At 45.7% G+C, this 19,651-nt stretch overlaps 1 protein-coding gene across 2 annotated transcripts in view; it reads right to left on the bottom strand.

The window, feature by feature from the left end:
* The window catches only part of USP22 (ubiquitin specific peptidase 22), a 109,629-nt gene that overhangs the window by 16,114 nt on the left and 73,864 nt on the right, over positions 1–19,651 (bottom strand). For both annotated transcript variants that reach the window (XM_056866367.1, XM_056866368.1), the window contains 3 exons: positions 11,715–11,884; positions 3,926–4,073; positions 1,509–1,614 (listed from right to left, as the gene is read on the bottom strand). In XM_056866367.1, the coding sequence (XP_056722345.1) occupies positions 1,509–1,614; positions 3,926–4,073; positions 11,715–11,884 (424 nt within the window). The remainder of the gene's footprint in view (positions 1–1,508; positions 1,615–3,925; positions 4,074–11,714; positions 11,885–19,651) is intronic.

Raw genomic sequence — 19,651 nt, 5'->3', positions numbered from 1 at the left:
CTGGCTCAAGGTTGACTCAGCCTTCCATCCTTCCGAGGTTGGTAAAACGAGTACCCAGCTTGCTGGGGGGTAAAGTGTAGACGACTAGAGAAGGCCATGGCAAACCACCCCATAAACAGTCTGCCTAGTGAATGTCGGGATGTGATGTCACCCCATAGGTCAGTAATGACCCTGTGCTTGCACAGGGGACTACCTTTACCTTTTAAGAAGGAAGGAAGTAAGTTGGTTTTTATATGCTGACTTTCTCTACCACTTAAGAATCAAACCAGCTGAAAATCACCTTCCCTTCCCCACAACAGACACCCTGTGCGGTCGGTGGGGCTGAGAGAGCTGTGACCAGTCCAAGATTGCCCAGCTGGCTTCATGTGGAGGAGTGGGGAAACCAACCTGGTTCACCAGATTAGCGTCCGCCTCTCATGTGGAAGAGTGGGGAATCAAACCCGGTTCGCCCCATTAGACTCCACCACTCCACACCACCGCTCTTAACCACTACACTACGCTGGCTCTCCAGCTAAGCTTTCGAGAGTCAAAGCTCCCTTTGTCAGAGGCGCTGGAGGAAAATCAGTGTTGGAGAGGGACAGGGGGTTTCAAGCAGCACAGCGTTGTTGCCTCTTGTGGTCATTTTTTGTCTGTCTGCACAGGAAAATTTCCGTTTGCCCAGAAGAGTTCTTCTGTTTCCAGCCAGCTCAGGTCTGCTCTACACATGGAGCACAACGAGGTGGCACACTGCACTACTTTCCCTAATGGAGGGAAAGCGTGAAATTTCAGTTTTCACACGTTCCTTCCATTAATAATTCCCAGTAACCATGCAACTAGCACGGCTTGTGAAGGGGAAGGCTAGAACCACGCTCCCCGGTGTGTTGTTGTCATTTTTAATTTGGAAGGCACGTTCTGCATGGTGGTACATTACAAATGTGACTTTCTGCCCCTGCGGCATGGAGTGGTACAGCCCATTCGACCCCCTTCCTCCGCTGCAGATGGAGACTGGGCCTCTTACCATTAGGGTTGCCAAGCTCCAGTTGGTGTCTGGAGATCTCCCGCTGTTACAACTGATCTCCAGGCGACAGATATCAGTTCCCCTGGAGAAAAGGGGCGCCTGGGCAATTGGACTCTATGGCATTGAAGTCCCTCCCCTCTCCAAACCCCACCCTCTTTAGGCTCCACCCCCAAAATCTTCAGGTATTTCCCAACCCGGAGCAAGCAACCCTACTTATGGAAACGCTGCAAAGCCAAGTCTCCACTGGAGCATCGCACCCCAAAAGGATACACCGCTGAAGTAGCCATTAAAAATAATCTTTGTTTTCACAGGGAGGATATAAAAAAGTACACTTTGTTGCTAAGGACCTGAGCTTCAAAAGCAGGTGAATTCATTGTTTACCACAGCCACATCAAGCGGTTAGGGGAAAGGAAGATGACTGTAAGCCGGTTTGATCCTTCCTTAAGTGGCAGAGGAAGTCGGCATATAAAAACAACAACTCTTCTTCTTTCGATTAGAATGAAATACTTACTGGCAGACTTGGCAAGTGACGTCAGACTGAAGTCCACCAGTGAAGATTTGGTCTATGATGCAGTTACAGTGGTTGGGGTTGTTGGCTTTCTTCCCGTTATCGTCACCTGAAGAACAGGAAATGAACAGGACTGGGTCACAAGACCCTCCTAACCTACCCAGGCAGGTGTGTACAAAAGACCTTCGTGTTATACTGCAAAGGACCATCGAGGACTAAGTCATTCTTTACCTTGTAGGTATGGCGTGTATAAGAAAACCAAGGAGTAAAGGGGGAAAGCGTACGCAGGAATACAAAAGACGCAGTGACAAGGTTGCTTTTGCGTTATTGCTTTAGTTGCATTGAAGTCGAAAGCACACAAGAGTGGGTTCGTTTATCTTAAATCTTTGTACCCGCCTTTTCCTCTTAAGAAGGGGCCTGGGGGCGTGTTAGATGTATACAGACAACATATAAAATAAGGTATTATCATGAAACACTGCACAGGAAGTCGCATGCCAAGGTAAAAGTAACAGGCCAGCCAATGCCCCATTTATCCACATGGTCATATGGTGGCACCCAAAAACACCCCTCTGGAATAACACATGAAGCTGCCTTATACTGAGTCAGACTCTTGGACCATCAAAGTCACCATTGTCTACTCAGACCAGCAGTGGCTCTCCACGGTCTCAGGCTAGGGGTCTTTCACATCACTTACTTGCATGGTCCCTTTAACTGGAGATGCCAGAGATTGAACCTGGGACCTTCTGCATGCCAAGAAGATGCTCTACCACTGAGCCACGCCCCCTCCCCAGTTTTAGAGATGAGGGCACACCCTTAACTTCCAACATACACCTTCCCAGAGCGTTGGGGGAATGACGGAGAAAGCCTGCAACTGGGCGCAAGATGGTCATACGGCCCCGTGCAACAGTGTGACAAGCAAGGAACATGGGTGTGTGTGTTTCACTGGTGAACTATTTCGTTAACAGAGCAACAGGGTTTAAAACTTGAGCCTGTGTTGAGACGTGAGTTTGGTGAATTCTCAGTTGCGCACAAGAGGTCCACTGTTTCCTTATAAGAAGTCAGGCAGAAGTTAATAGGGCTGCTTTGGCTGTGGAGATATAGAAAGGGGGTCACGAGGACCTCTTTAAACACTTTGATGCCCCTTATTTTACGGCATCTTTAAAACTACACATTCCCCCCACCCCCGTTCTTTGTGTTCTGCCATCACTATGCAGAAGCCAACCAAACGGTCTTTTCGCTTTGTCGGTGGCCCGCAGGTATTGTCCCCGTTGGAGACTCGCAACAGACAGCCCTTCCTGCCCACAGGAGGATAAAGTTACTCCCTTTTCAATTACCCAAGTCAATTAGGCTCAGTTGTGGGGGAGGGGGCTGTCTCTCATTGTTTACCACAGCCACATCAAGCGGTTAGGGGAAAGGAAGGCATTGCCCAGCTCGTGAGGGCTTTCCCGTGGCATCTGGGCAGGAAAAGCCCAGGAGATTACCGCCAACTAGCAACATGTCCACACGGAAAGCAGTCGCGGGGAGAAAATGGTGTTATTAGGCCGCTGAAAGAGAAGTTCCGGCGATTACGTGTGATGCAGGTGTGTGAAGGGAGAAATAGGCTACTTTCGGCCACTTTAAAAGCCTGGCTCCTGTCAATTAGGGAAAATGCAGTAGCAATTTCTCTATGCACATGCTCTATAGCACTCGTTTCCACCTAAATATAAAGACTGAATGGCTTCAAATATCCGAGTTTATACGCTTACATGTAAGGGGTTAGGATTGTGTACGACAGCCAGCAGAAGTCTGTGATACTGTATTTACTCAAAGGGAAAAAAGGGGGTTATCTTAGGTTTGCATACAAGTTACAAGAATGGACAGTGGTAATTAATAAAATATATATAACACCTGGGGGGGGGTGTTTTCCTCTCAAGTCAATAAGGTATTTGTGCTTTTATCAAAAATGACTTTGGGTGAGGGGGCCCCCAATCAGCATATCAGGAATGCCTTGAGACCCAGGAAAGCCCCTAAAAGTTAACAGTCTGACTCAGTATAAGGTGACTTTCTATCACTTCACATGGCAAATGGATTACTTTAATCAGTGTGCCCCAAAAACAAAGAGGGCAGCAAGAAAATACTTTAGGTACAAAGGAGAGGAGGGGGGGGAATGACGGTATCACTCTGATGATTCAATTAATGGATCTGAGCTGTAGCTTGGTTGAAGAGCCTCTGCTTTGCCCGCAGAAGGTCCCAGGTTTAATCCCCGGCTTCTCCAGGCAGTAAATGATGTGAAAGACCCTGAGACCCTGGAGAGCCGCTGCCCGTCTGAACAGACAACATGGACCTTGAGGGACCGAGGGACCGATTCAGCGGGTGGCAGGTGACAGTGACTCGTCCCGTTGGAAGAGCATTCCCAGAGGCGCCAAAGGGAAAAGCCTCACCTTTGCAGTGTCGATGCAGCACATCTAACGCAGCAATGAGGAACTCGTGCGCGTCCTGTTGCTCATACCCTGCTAAATGCCGTGCGTGCGTCCATACCAGGTGCAGTAACCTATATGGAATGTGAGGAGATCGGTGCCCAGAGTAGAACTGCTCGGGATGGGGAAAGGAAAAGAAAAACAAATAAATCCCATTCAAAATATTATCCTTCAGCCTCTAAAACATACAGAAATCTCTCGTTTAGATTTGTGTGTGCATACGTGTGAAGTGCCGTGAAGTCGCTTCCGACTTATGGAGACCCTATGAATGAATGACCTCCAAAATGTCTTGTTGTAAAACAGCCTTGCTCAGGTCTTGCAGATTGAGGGTCGTGGCTTCCTTTAAAGGTAAAGGTAGTCCCCTGTGCAGCCCTGACCTGGATGGCCCAGGCTAGCCTGATCTTGTCAGATCTCAGAAGCTAAGCAGGGTCAGCCCTGGTTAGTATTTGGATGGGAGACCACCAAGGAATACCAGGGTTGCTGTGCAGAGGAAGGCACTGGCAAACCACCTCTGTTAGTCTCTTGCCATGAAAACCCCAAAAGGGGTTGCCATAAGTTGGCTGCGACTTAACAGCACTTTACACACACACACACACACACACACACACACAGTCCCCTGTGCAAGCACCAGTTCATCACTGACCCATGGGGTGACGTCACATGATGATATATACTAGGCAGACTATGTTTACGGGGTGGTTTGCCATTGTCTTCCCCAGTCGTCTATACATTTCACTGACCATGGAAAGGTGGAAGGCTGAGTTGGCCTTGAGCCGGCGACCTGAAACTGACTTCCGCCGGGATCGAACTCAGGTGGTTAGCAGAGCTTTTGACTCCAGTACTGCTGCTTACCTCTCTGCACCACGGGGCTCCTTTAGAGATCTCTAAAATTTGGATTTCTCTCATTTGGATTTCAATGATGGGTGGATCTTGAACAAAATGCTTTTGTTTTTAAATTATGGATGGATGGATGAATAATTTATTTACAGCTTTTGCCAGAACAAAGTAAACAATTATAATCTTAGACAGGATTTTAAAAGGATAGGTATCAAATCTCCGTAACTTAGCAGAAGTATATTAAATGACAAAATAGTTACATTTAAAAACCTTGTCCTAAAATTTACATAAGAGTTAACTGTGTCCAGTATTGACATTACCATTAGTCATCTCTCTCAATCTTAATTGCCAGTGAGCAAAATTTAGCGACTTGGGAAAGACTAAAAGTGTCCCTTTCCCACAGAGGAAATTTCATTTCTTCTTCTGAGACAAACTCCCAAAGGTTCACAAGTGGATGAATCAACTTCTGTCTAATGTCCTTATTTATGATAGTTACACCTAAGAATAATATGGCTAGAATCTTCAATTTCACTGGTCCCACAGGGGCACACACTCCCACTGGGCTCTTGGGAGATACGAATGGAATATGGTAGCTATGGGCATTTTTACGTACCACGCAAATCAGAATGAAAAAAGGGCACTACTGGGTCAAGCCCCTCCCCACTCAGTGATATATAGTGGTAGTTCCTGACACGGAACCCCTGGTGCCCAACAATGGCTTTTGAAGAACTTGTTCCCCATTCGCCTCTCCTGGTATACCCCCCAGAGAGCATTAAAGGTAAAGGTAAAGGTCCCCAGTGCAAGCACCAGGTCATTCTTGACCCATGGGGTGACGTCACATCCCGACGTTTACTAGGCAGACTTTGTTTTTTTACGGGGTGGTTTGCCAGTGCCTTCCCCAGTCATCTTCCCTTTACCCCCAGCAAGCTGGGTACTCAGAGAGCATTACGTTCTGCTAATAACAACCTCCTGGTGGTCCCTAGCCCAAAGATTGTCCAGCTGTCCTCGATTAGGGCCAGGGCTTTCTCGGCTCTGGCCCCAGCCTGGTGGAACTCCCTCTCCAACGAGACCAGGGCCCCTGCGAGATCTCAAAGAATCCCGCAGGGCCTGTGAAACGGAGGTATTCCATAGCTTTGCTACAGAAGAGGCGTTGGGCTGCCATTCCCGGGGGTCCATGCCATATCTGGTCACCTGCTCCAGTTAACCAAACACAGGAGCGCCCACCGAGGTCCGTATTCCAAGTGCAGCAAACAGGCAAGAGAACGGCCAGCAGGTGGCTAGGCTGACTCCCATTCTGAGGGGGAGGGGGGAGAACACCTGGTCGCACACCAGTCACACCTGCCGACTTGTCCTACTCTCTCACTGAATTCACAACCCCATGAAGAGCAGACAAAGCATGATAGGTTTTTTTAAAAAAAACTAAGACAAAGGCGTTCAGCCCCCCCAGGGGGATATTGGTATGCTTAGATTTCTTTGAAACGCCAAAGCGCGTTATCTTCCCTTTGAAAATGTGCTTTGACTTCAAACCTGGCTGCCGGTGTTTTTTTAGAAGACCAGACCACCACACTTCTTGTATTTTGTTTTATTCTATTGGACTGGTGCAGCTGCCAATTACACATGGCAGTCCCAGGTGGGCCGCTGGGACTCATCTGGCCCATTTTCACAGTAGGTGCATGGAAAAGGCAAGCAGTTTCCCTAGGGCATTCCTTGCAATTCCCGCTGTGTGTAATGCTGCTCTTGCCAGGAACGCAGGGAAGCCGTTGCCTGTCTGACGGCTTCTTCACAAGGCAATGATCCCTCCCAGGTTTCCCCAGGCCACAGAATACAGTGACACGTGACAGAGAGAACACACACCGACCAACATCATTTCCGGGCTACATACCAACTGACATCATTTCTGGGCTACACACCTGACTGACATCATTTCCGGGCTACACAACTGACATCATGTAGATGGGCAAAATACTTGCTCAATAATCTTTCTGGGGGAGAGATGCAGCCTCTCTCGCTTGCCTCTTTGAGGTTTGCCCAAGCATCAACACAGTACACGCAACACAGAAAGTTCCTCTCCTTGCCGAGCTACGCGTATATTTTTGGCAAGGGACCCCACTGCTGCAACTGCAACAAGGCGGATAGGATCAATAAAGGCAACTCTTGGATGCCAACGAGAACGACACCGAGGGACTGTAGCCCAGGCGTGGTAACTGAAATCTGCCAACAAAGCAACCGTCGACGACATAATTAAAGGAACCGCAGCAATAAAACTCCTTGGTGCCCGCCGCTCCGTGCAATTAGCCCCCAACCCTATCTGGTCACTCTACCCGATGGCACTTGCTAGAATTACTCCACCGCAGCTGCCCCACTTTATATTATTTAGTGCTTCGTTAGGAAGAAAAGGAATCTTAAAGCAGCAGCTCTCTCAAATTACTCACTGATACCATGCAGAAGGTACGCAGGCATCCCACCGACTGCGCCTGGAGACGTGCCCCGGATGAGAATAAGCACTGCTGTATGGGTCTAGCCACCATGCCTGCGTGTTTCATTTAGACCTCCCTCCCTCCACCTCCCTTAGAGGAGCTTGAGTGTGATTCCAGCCCTTTGTGTACATTGTTTGCAACAGATAAGCAAAACAAATGCAAAGAAATTATAAAAACAAGGACTGCCAGCATCAGAACAAGCCATAAACACAACATTAAGCATGATAGCCATAGAACAGCCTGCAGGCTAGAAACCATAAAACTAGCTGAAAACAGCTAAAAAAGATGGAATACTTCAATCACGATGGCCAGGTAAAGAGAAATGGCTTGGCCTGGTGCCTAAAGGGCAGTAAACGCGGCACCAGCCGAGCCTCAACGAGGGCGAGTCAAACGCAAAGTGCCACCACTGAAAAAGCCCTGTCTCTGTTCACCACCCTTCTCACCTCTGTAGGCAGCGGGTACAAACAGAAGGGTTCTGGGGATGGAATTTTGCGCAATGCATAGGATTTTCGGTTGTTGTTTTGCTGATTCCCAGGACAAAATGAAAGCCAAATAAAACGGTGCAAAATAAGCAAATACATACAAAAGAGTTAGCCAGCATGGTGTAGTGGTTAAGAGCAGTGGTTTGGAGCGATGGACTCTGATCTGGAGAACTGAGTTTGATTCCCCATTCCTCCACATGAGCAGCGGAGGCTAATCAGGTGAACCGGGTTGGTTTCCCCACTCCTACACATGAAGCCAGCTGGGTGACATTGGGTTAGTCATAGTTCTCTCAGCCCCAGGGTGTCTGTTGTGGGGAGGGGAAGGGAAGGTGACTGTAAGCCGGTTTGATTCTTCCTTAAGTGGCAGAGAAAGTTGGCATGTAAAAACCAACTCTTCTACTTCTTAGTATCATTGGCAGAAAACATGGAAAGTCAGCTGTGTGCCACAGAATTTCCACACTCTTTCTAAGCATATACCAACTTGTATGTCCAAGGCTGCTAGAGTACAAGCACACGTCAGATCCACCAGAATTTCTCTACCAAGCCTCCCTTCCAAGTTCCTCATTCTTTCTGATCAAACAAACATTTCCCCAAATGCACACTTGAGGTCAAAGGTTACAAGAAAGCACTTTTTTGTGTTGCATGACTGATTCCTCGAAGCACGCTACCTACAATTCAGATTGTATTTATTTATTTCATTCCTGCCTCGCCTTCCTCCCCAACAGGGAACCCAAAGAGGCTTACATCACTCTCCTCCATTTTATCCTCACAACAACCCTGTGAGGTAGGTGTGTGACTGGACCCAGGTCACCCAGCGAGTTTCCGTGGGGATTTCCCTGTGAGGTAAGGACAAAGATGCCTGAATTAATTCTTAAAGTTGGCATTAGGGCAGCGGTGGGGGGGGGAAATAAGGTACAATCAAGAGAGGGCAACATCTAATGGCCAAACAACATGAAATGTGTGTTTGATGATCTTGTAGTACAGGGAAGTTAACAAATAACCAAGAATGAAGGTGTGTTCTCTTACACATTTTTTACTATCCCCACAAACTGTGCATAACGCACCGTTCACACCCTGTTGCTCCAAATCCCCTTGGGGAAACTGAGCTGAGGTGGATGGGCAACGAGCTAATACGCTTTTATGCAGCAACTGTGTGTTTGTACATTTCTCATAGTCCCTGGGCTGCTTGTATTTCAGAGATGACTTGTCAATCACATCACAAAAGAACAGTAATTCTGAAACGTATTCCCCTCGGGAACCACACCACTTCAGTAATGTCACTTGGCTGGCAAGCGGGTGCAGAAAAAGGTCATTAAAATGATTCGACTTGGTGAGATAATTCTACAGTTTTTAATTATTTTTTGTTTGTTTGTTTAAACCAGCTCCATGTTACAAAGAGTAGTATCTGGTTCCCAGAATGTGAGAAGGGACCGACACGGTTATAGCTGTCAGGCCCACTCGCTTACTTCATAGGGCAAAAAGAAAACACAAATATTATTCTACTTAAGAGAATCTCTCCCTAGATAAAGAGAATGCTATTTGGCGTCTTCTTGTCCTGATCACAGCGGCCCAAAGCAGACATAGACAATGCCTAAATATTTAAGCCGACGTTAAGGACTGGATACAAAACCATGACCTGAATTTGCAAAGGATTTACATCAACGTGGTTATACTTGTAATGGATAAATGTTATACCTCATTCCCAACTTTTGTAACTGCCCTGCTTGCAAGGCGAGAGGAGAGTCTCACTGGTATAAACAATCTTAGGGGACAGAGAAGCTAAACTATGGTTTGACTATATACCTCTGATGTTAACCAGGCCAGCGTGGTGTAGTGGTTAAGAGTGGTGGACTCTAATCTGGAGAACCAGGTTTGATTTCCCCACTCCTCCACATGAGTGGTGGATGCTAATCTGGGGAACCGGGTTGGTTTCCCCACTCTTCCACATGAGGAAGTTCTCTCTGAACTCTCCCAGCCCCACCTGCCTCACCAGGTGCCTACTGTGGGAAGAGTAAACGAAGGTGATTGTAAGCCGCTTTGAGGCTCTTTTTGATAGAGAAAAGTGGGGTATAAAAACCAACTCTTCTTTGTCTTCTACAGCCCTGGCACAACAGTTCTGTTGCCAACCCCCACCATCCTCTGTTAAGGGTAGGGGGCAACATGCCGCCTCCAGCAGCACTCGGGGGTTGATGCTGGGGTAATTCCCTGATACCCATCCCATGAGTGGCTGCTGTCTCTATGTTCAGAACTCCATGGAGGATGGGAAGGATTTACATAAAATAACTGTGTCCCGCCTCCCTTTCCTACTTACTTCTGCCCTATGAGCATCCATCTGGCTTCGTTTTGTCTTCTGGCTCTCCAAAGAGTATTCTAAACAGTCACACACACACATATATAAACTTTCATTTCAATGTCTAACAGCCATATTATGCGATTCGCTTAAAAGCCACTAAGAACTATTATTCTTGGGCAATTTTAGATTGATAGTTAAAAGGTATTCACAGTGGTTCGGAAAGGTTTTTGGTTGCTCCCAACCAAGCTCTAACTGTGCATCGACATTTCTTTTGAACGGCATTCTCCTGTCAGGAGACTAAATCAACCTTCCTTTACATGCATGGCGAAATCACACCAACACGTTCACGTGCCTTTATTACTACAGGAAATAAATGAAATAAGCCATCTAGTCAAGGCATATTATTTCTGCTGGAAATTACATGGTAATTTCAAGCCTGCCTTTTGGAGGGGGAAGCAAACAGCTTTACAAAATAGAATTTTGTAGACAAAGTGGCACTCCTACACGAAACAGGTAATGCTAATAGGCAGAGTGACACCCTGCTATTTTCAGCGAGGGACCCCAGGGTGGTGATCCTGGAGAGAATAATCCTGCCGCAATTTCCCTGAAGGGTTCACTATATCCCTTCCCTGTTTCTTCCCAGTAAAGAGGGAATGAGTCTATAACCAGAACAAGGTACCTTTCTCCTAATTAGTATTTAACTCTGTTATAGCACTAGGAAATTCACTGTGTGAACAAGAACACCTGCCGAGACAATACCTATGTATTTTCCCTGCAAGAAAATGCAGATCACAAGAGCAGCTTCTATTCAGCGTGACTAATGAAAAGCTAGGAGCACAGACATGTTCTACCTTACGCCACAGCATCCCACCTTATACTACAGTTATGATATCCTTATTGGTTTTTTTAATGTGATTACTACTAAGGCCGACACCCTACACCAATAAAGAAGAAGAGTTGGTTTTTATATGCCGACTTTCTCTACCACTTAAGGAAGACTCAAACTGGCCTACAATCACCTTTCCTTCCCCTCCCCACAACAGGCACCCTGTGAGGTAGGTGGGGCTGAGAGAACTGTGACTAGCCCAAGGTTGCCCAGCTGGCTTCATATGTAGGAGCAGGGAAATAAATCCCGTTCACCAGATTAGCCTTCGCCACTCATGTTGGAGGAGTGGGGAATCAAACCCGGTTCTCCAGATCAGAGTCCACCGCTCCAAACCACCACTCTTAACCCCTACACCACGCTGGCTCTCCTAAAGCTCAATTCAGACAATATGCCATAAAAGGTTAAAGATTTAACTATGGTTTGGCCTGGTGGTCTGTGACTAAATGGCCAATCAAAAAAATCAGAAGCCACAGTTTGAAATGGACTGCCAAACCACGGTTCATACAAATTGCTGTGTAGAATGATGCATGAATGGACAAACCGTGTTTAGGGCAGACTGTTCTGCCTCCAGTGGTTATGCCACCGCACCACAGAGACAGGAGGAGTGAAAATATAGCCAGGGTACTGTCCTGGGGTTGGCACAAAACCACGGTTAGTTGTGATGCCTGCACAGAGTGTGAGAAATGAAACTTAAGGTTGCTAAACGATATAAACCAGGACACATGAACATGCAACTTGCAAGTTATGAGAGAGAGAGAGAAAAGAACAAACGACTCACCTCCTGAAAAAGCGTAGACATTTCACAGACCAGACATGAGCTGGGACTTTGCATTTCACATTTGTGTCTGTCGGAGAGGAAGAAATCTCGCAGTAGTGGAGTGTGGGTAAGTGCTTGGACAATACAGTTCATAAAACACGTGTTCCCAAGATTGATTAGCCCTCTGAGACCTATAAAAAACAGAAAGGGGAGGAGGGGAAAAATAATTACTGCTCTGTATGCAACTATAGTTTACTTCATTTAAGAAGGAGAAACAGACTATAATATTTAGCACGTGTCAACGCCAACTGAGGAACTTCTCTCCTCTCAGACAGATATTGTTCCAAATGCATCCAAAGTTGTCGCCCTTTCTGCTCAAAACGTTTCCATTTTATTCTCTTTTTACGGAGTGATGAATGCTCTTGCTACAAAGACTAAGCTTTTGAGACGTAGCAGGCTATACATCTACACAGACAAACATTTATGCTTTCCAAAGAATAGCTTATTCAAATCAATTAGCCGGGAAGAACACAGCCCTGATTACATTTAGAATATGTACACGCAGCACGACGCATGTTAAAGGTCCTCAGGTACAGATATATTGTATACAGCCAAAGGCCGTTACAATCAAGTAGACAAAATCAAATCAGATTCAACAAGAAAACAGATAAAATCAAGTACAAAAATAAATTTAAATCAGATACAAATACTGTCCGGTTTAATGGCAATACTGGCTCGAATTTTCCTGGCCACTAGGGGACGACGCATGTTAAAATGGGCTCAGATACTGTGAAGCCGAAATATGTTCCCATGCCTGTATCTAACGAAAAGGGAAGAACAAAAAACTCAACTTTAACTAGACAAAGAACCTAAAAGTTGAGCTGAAAATTATAACAAAACACTGATATTATTTCATAGAATCATAGAGTTGGAAGGGACCACCAGGGTCATCGAGTCCAACCCCCTGCACAATGCAGGAAATTCACAATGATCTCCCCCACACACACACACACACCCAGTGACCCCTACTCCATGCCCAGAAGACGGCCAAGATGCCCTCCCTCTCATGAACTGCCTAAGTTCATAGAATCAGCATTGATGACAGATAGCCATCTAGCCTCTGCTTAAAAACCTCCAGGGAAGGAGAGCTTACCACCTCCCGAGGAAGCCTGTTCCACTGAGGAACAGTTTATTGTGCAGTGTACATGAAATTAAATGTACCTTAAATGGGCCTTAAATGTACATCCAATGTCATATGGATGTGTATACCATTGGTCAATATTTATCACTGATTGATGGTACACATATCCATATGACATTGGAAACACATTACAAGACCTCCGTGTGAGCCAATTTCAATGGTGAAAATTCCATGTTTTACAACAATAAATGACAACAAGCCACACAATATAGAAGGTTATCACTATACAGCATCCCTATATATATGTATTTCTGGATGTGTTTCTAAAATATGTCAATGTATATATGACCACCGAAGGCCACACAGGCTGAAACGCATTTGGGCTATTTATTGGTTATTTACATTGATTTTTTTATCATCAACTATGCTGGAAAATTAGCAACTATGTTATATATTCTTTTCATTGATCAGCCTGTACATTTAAGGCACAGTGTTTTCAATTTAGTGTGCACTGCATAATAAATAATATCCGTATTTTGTTATAATTTTCAGCTCAACTTTTAGGTCCCACGCCTGTATCATCAACTTGTTTGTTTGTTTGTTTGTTTGTTTATTATTTTAAATTTCTATCCCTGGCCGAAGCCAGGTAACCACATTAAAACCAGCCAACGGGCACAATAAATATTCATTGAGACACACCTATCACTAAAACAATCGTAAATCATTTAAAAACAGCAGATGACACCAAAACAGATGATTACCACTGAACTTTTGCAGCCAATCCCCCCCATAGGTCATAAACTTAACTAAAATAACATGGGGGAGGGGAGATAGGGAGGCCTGCACAGATGACAACGTGGCTGTTCTCAATTATAGGAAGAGCCTCTCTTTCCAAAAATGGTACAGACAGGTTATTTGTTTCCTTTGCTACACATTGTTTGTCTGTTTTCTACGTTAAAGAAGGTAGCCGATAATGCCCATGCCATTGTGATTGTAATGTCAGGGTTCCTCCAACTTTTGTCATTCTGTTGTGACTCAATAGTGAAGACAACATCTCTCTGGGCCCATCACAAAATGCTTAAAGCTGTGATACTTACCTGGGAGTAAGTACCATACAGCACTGTGGAACTGAAGAGCAGACCCGAGTTTCAGTGTGTGGGTTCTCAGACTCAGATCCTACCAACGTAACATCACCTCTTTAGCGATCTACTGCTTCTACCCGTTCACAACGCTCCCCTATCTAGCGAGACGCTCACTGAATTAGTTATTCCATAACCTCTTGTCCCATGGTCAATTTCTCATTGCAGTCTCCTCCAGCACATAAGACAGATTGTGCAGGTTTCTCTTCTGGTTCGAGTGTAGGGTGTGTGTGTGTGTAAAAGGCACAACAGGGAACATAATTCTACCTCAATACGTTCGCCAGCTGGAATGTGCACAACTCAGTTCAGATGCGCAAGGCAAATGACGCACTTCGGCAGCGTTTTGACACGCATGCATTTTCTGTCTGGTGGAAGACGAGCGTGAGAGCACATGATTATGTGTGTGTGTCATCAAGCCACAGCTGACTTACGACGGCCCCATAGGGTTTTCAAGGCCAGAGATATTCGGAGGTGATTTGCCATTGCCTGCTTCCATGTCATGACCCCGGTAGTCCTTGGAGGTCTCCCATCCAAACGGAACCAGGGCAGATCCTGCATAGCTTCTAAGATCAGTGAAGGAAAAAGGAAGAAGAAGAGGGGGAGGGCAAGGAGTAGTTGTTTTTTATATGCCAACTTTCTCTGCCACTTAAGGAAGAATCAAACCGGCTTACAATCACCTTCCCTTGCCCTCCCCACAACAGACACCCTGTGAGGTAGGTGCGGCTGAGAGAGCTCGGAGAGAGCTTCATGTGTTCATGTTGTCTCACATGCAAAGTCTTCACTTTTGGGGGGGAAGGCCAAATATTTGTGGACCGTCTCTTTGCCCACAGGGGCTTGAAAATAAAAGACCGATGTTGAGTTTCCTAGAAATTACTAACTTCAGAGGGAGATTCTGATTTAAAATTACAGATGTTTCTAGACCTACTCTGAGAAATTATTTTCCCTGATTGCAGGCCGTGGCCATAACCTAAGGGACATGGCAGGCACTGCTGCCCACAGAGCCTGAGGTGGAATGTACTTTTGCATATTTTGGAAACCTTGGGTCACGAAACTTGCGTGAAAACAAAACACTTGTACAGATAGAGGTTTTGACATACATTTATTGAAAACTGCGTGTGACTCATTGACGGACTCCGCCTGCTTTACATATTAGTCCATCTTCTCAGTATCACTCCCATTACTGATATAGAACTACGGTTCATCCTATTTCTAAGAGAGGCTTATTTTGTTCCATTGCCTTATTTAGCCTCATAAGAACCTTGATTGAAGAAGAAAAAGAAGAGTTGGTTTTTATATGCCGACTTTCTCTACCACTTAAGGGAGACTCAAACCGGCTTATAGTCACCTTCCATTCCCCTCCCCACAACATACATCCTGTGAAGTAGGTGGGGCTGAGAGAGCTGTGACTAGCCCAAGGTCACCCAGCTGGCTTCATGTGGAGGAGTAGGGGAACCAACCCAGTTCACCAGATTAGCATCCGCCACTCATGTGGAGGAGTGGGGAATCGAACCCGGTTCTCCAAATCAGAGTCCACTGCTCCAAACCACCACTCTTAACCACTGCACCACTCTGGCTCCCAGCAGGTCTCTAGTCTTTTACAGGAGGGGAAACCAAACTCAAGTCACACTTTATACGTGCAAAGGCCACAGCTAAGCTGAAATTTCTGTCCGTTTTACTTAGGTTCTGACCCAGTACTATCCACTAAAAACTAAGTGTGATGGGTTCATAATCAGAATCTATTTTATTAACGGCTAACCTGCTTGCAAAAGCTATTCTGCTTGTTATTTTGAGAGGGGGAGATATACAGCGGTTGGCGATTATTGTTGTCAAATGTCAGTCTGATGGATTGGTCCCTGGGTAAACCTGAAACACACAAAAACCGGAATGAAATCCAAAAATCATATATTTTAACTGTCTTTAAAGGAGGCTTTAAAATTAGAGTATTGGGACTTACTTTGGGGGGTGGGGTGGAAAAGCAAAGGGAGTTATACCAGGTGGAGTAGCTTCAGCTTACTTGGTGCCACCATCTGAGGAGAAACCATATGTTCAATTCAGCAGAACATTACAAATCAAGAATGCATACGTTCATCTCAAAATGAAGACACCGTCCTTCCTTACCTTAGATGAGAAAACACAGGCAAACTTCACGTGTTGGCAAATTCAACGGAGCTGGGTATAAACTATCCATATACAGAATTCCTGGTGCAGAACAAAAACAGGATCCAATGCAAAATTTTGTGATTAAACATGGCGCAAGGGTATCTGGGTATCGTGATGGTCTGTTCTATAACACTTAAACAACAACAAAAATTGGAGGGGGACTGAACCAGAAAGGTACAGGAAGCCTCAAAGGTTGAGCCAGAAACTGTAACATCTATATCAAAATAATTATATTTCTTATATAGTACACACAGTTAAGTCTGTTAAAAACACAGGGTCTGGAAACAGGCTACATACAAAAACATCAGTGTACACTGTTACAAAGATCTCAGACAAAGTTGATGATGCACTCATTATAAATGACCAATACAAGGTAATACGTGTTTTGGCGTATTGGGCCTGCCTCAGTGGCCGTAAATACCTGATTATTAAAGACACATTCAGAAATAAACCTTACAAAGTATTTACAATAATTTAAATGCAGAGGGGTGCCATGCCAGTCTGTGCTAGAGGAGCAAGATTTGAATCCAGTAGTTCCATGGAGACCAACAAGATTTTTGGGGTATGAGTAGGGTTGCCAGCCTCCAGGTATTAGCTGGAGATCTTCTGCTATTGCAACTGATCTCCAGCCGACATAAATCAGTTCCCCTGGAGAAAATGGCCACTTTGGCAATTGGACTCTATGACATTGAAGCAGCTTCCCTCCCCAAACCCTGCCCTCCTCAGACTCTGCCAAAAAAACCTCCCGCCAGTGGCAAAGAGGGACCTGGCAACCCTATCTCCAGGTCTCCAGGTGACAGAGATCAGTTCACCTGGAGAAAATGGCCACTTTGGCAATTGGACTCTATAGCATTTAGAGTCCCTCCCCTCTCCAAACCTTGCCCTCCTCAGGCTCCAGCCCCAAAATCTCCAGGTATTTCCCAATCCGAAGCTGGCAACCCTACTTGTAAGGTGTATTTCCGGATGTGACTTTAATAATCATGTTTTGCATTTATGACCACTGAGGAAGACCCAATAGGCCGAAACACGTATGGTACAGTATTGGTCATTTACAATGAGTGTATCGTCAACTGTGTTTGAGATCTTTGTAACAGTTTACTCTGATGTTTTTGTATGTAGCCTGTATTCCAGGCCCTGTGTTTTTAACAAACTTATTGTGCATATCATATAATGAATATTATATTTTTATATAGGTTTTATAGTTTCCAGCTCAACCTTTAGGGCTCTCTGTTCTATAATGCCACTCAGCGATTTGCAGGAAGCTGTTCTGCCTTACTGTGGTAAATGATTGCAAGACTTTAAAAGTTGGTTTGTGTGTACACTGCAACTCCAGGTTTTGCGCCCACATTCAAATACACTTGGCACAGGCCATCAACGAGGCTGACTTAATTGAAGAATCCAGGCTAAAGCGTGTCTCTTTTTGCTGTCTGCAACTGTTCCCCATTGCAGGTTATCTCTACAGAACAGGACTAGACAGCAAGAGGAGGCAACGGAATGAAGACCAGGATTGCCAGCTCCGGGTTGGGAAATACCTGGAGATTTTGGGGTCGGAGCCTGAGGAGGGCGGGTTTGGAGAGGGGAGGGACTTCAATGCCATAGAGTCCAATTGCCAAAGAGGCCATTTCCTCCAGGGGAACTGATCTCGGATGCCTGGAGATCAGTTGTAATAGCGGGAGATCTCCAGCCACCACCTGGAGGTTGGCAACCCTAGTGAAGACCCAGTTTAGCAGGAAGAAAATGGTGAAGTCCTTGGGATTGTTCCTCTTCTTCTGAGCTTTACCTTTGGTTAAAACACCCCCTTGGCTTTTGCTTAACCTCTTTCGAGATGAAGAAAACAAGAGTTGTGCAACACAGAGATGAAAATCTGTACGCTCCGCTGCTGGGAAGTAAACAGCTACTGGAGGCACACCCAAGGCTTGGCTTCATTAGAGGCCTTTGCAAAAAAGAAATCCTTTCTCTTGAACGTGGCGCATAACACACTGCCCTGGGAATTTCTGCAGGTTGCCAACATTGTTCGCCATGCTGCACTGGCAGAGGTGGGGATCTCTTCAATTGGGCACCCCGAGCTCGGCCGCGCACCCAAATGCTTCCCACGATGTGTGAGCGTTGACACTTCAGCCCTCTCCATTCACACATACATCCAAAGTCACTGCGGCATGAACTCTTAAATGTGGTGTATCCTAAACGATGGAAGCTTTCCCCTGTTCGAGAGCAGCTCCTTCGTAACCCTGCATGTCTGCCTTCTCAGGGGCAGGTTAAGCCTTCCCTGCTTGCTCTCCCGCCCGATAACCAAGCATCAACGAGCTTTAGCCCAAGGAAGTATTTTGTCTGGTCTTCTTCACAGGTCCTGGCAGTCTGGGATTAGTAAGAATAATAAGGTTCCGCTGTTGCCTCCCTTAAACCAAAAGCTTAGGGATCGCTTGTGTAAACGGAAGGAGGGAAATGACAAGGGCGGAAATGTTCCAAAAGCGCAAGGGACGCAGGCCCGAGGCTCCGTGAGGGAGCTTCTCCTTGGCTCAGAGTGGCAAATGCGGGAGCTTCTCCTTGAACCTGGCAAATGCGGGAGCTTCTCCTTGAACCTGGCTATACTACTCAAGAGCAGGTATCCAAAGCAGAGCCATGACTAGCTAATTCTGCGCCCGAGGCAAGAATATAAATTGCGCCTCCCTATCCTTTATAGCAGTTATTTTGGGTTAAAAGGTAAATACATAAATAACAATAATAGTAATAATAACATGATATACTTTTTCTGCACCCCTTAGTATTGTATGTGCCTTGTTATGGCTCTGGATCAAAGAACCTTGTTTGCTGGGTACACGAAAGAGGGCCTTTTCGGTGGCAGCCCCACAATTACGGAACAACCACCCCAGTGAGGTGATTTTGGCCCCCTCACTCTCAATATGTAGGAGGCACCTGAAGACAGTTTTATTCACGACGGCATTTGATTAGTTCTGCCTACTGGCAGTTTTAAATTATTGATTTTTGGGTTTCAAATCACAGCTGACTTACAGCGACTTCGTGGGGTTTTCAAGGCAAGAGACTGTCGAGAGGCGGTTTGCCACTGCCTGCCTCTGCATAACGACTCTGGATGGGAGACCACTAAGGAAGTCCAAATACTACCCAGGGCTGACCCTGCTTAGCGTTCGAGACCTGACGAGATTGGGCTAGCCTGAGTTTAATCAGTGTTTTTTAATGTATTTTATTATTATTTACATTGTAAATAATGGTGATCTTCATGTGACACTGTTCAGGGCCGAATTGGCCACATGAACAGTATCATTAAAGTACAGTAAAGTAAAGTGTAGTAGTAGTAATAGGAGGAGGAGGAGAAGGAGGAGGAGAAGGAAAAGGAGAAGAAGAAATAATAACAATTCCACAGGCAGTGAATTAAATTAGCCTGAACGAGTATCAGACTCCTTCCACCACGCCTAAGATTGACGACAGTGACAGATTCAGTCTCTCTGGCCTCTCCCCTCCTTCCATCTTATTATTACTTATCCTATATATATATAATCCCC

Source organism: Euleptes europaea, chromosome 21 (assembly GCF_029931775.1).
Source record: "Euleptes europaea isolate rEulEur1 chromosome 21, rEulEur1.hap1, whole genome shotgun sequence".
NCBI lineage: Eukaryota > Metazoa > Chordata > Lepidosauria > Squamata > Sphaerodactylidae > Euleptes > Euleptes europaea.
This window is presented reverse-complemented; position numbering and strand designations above follow the sequence as displayed.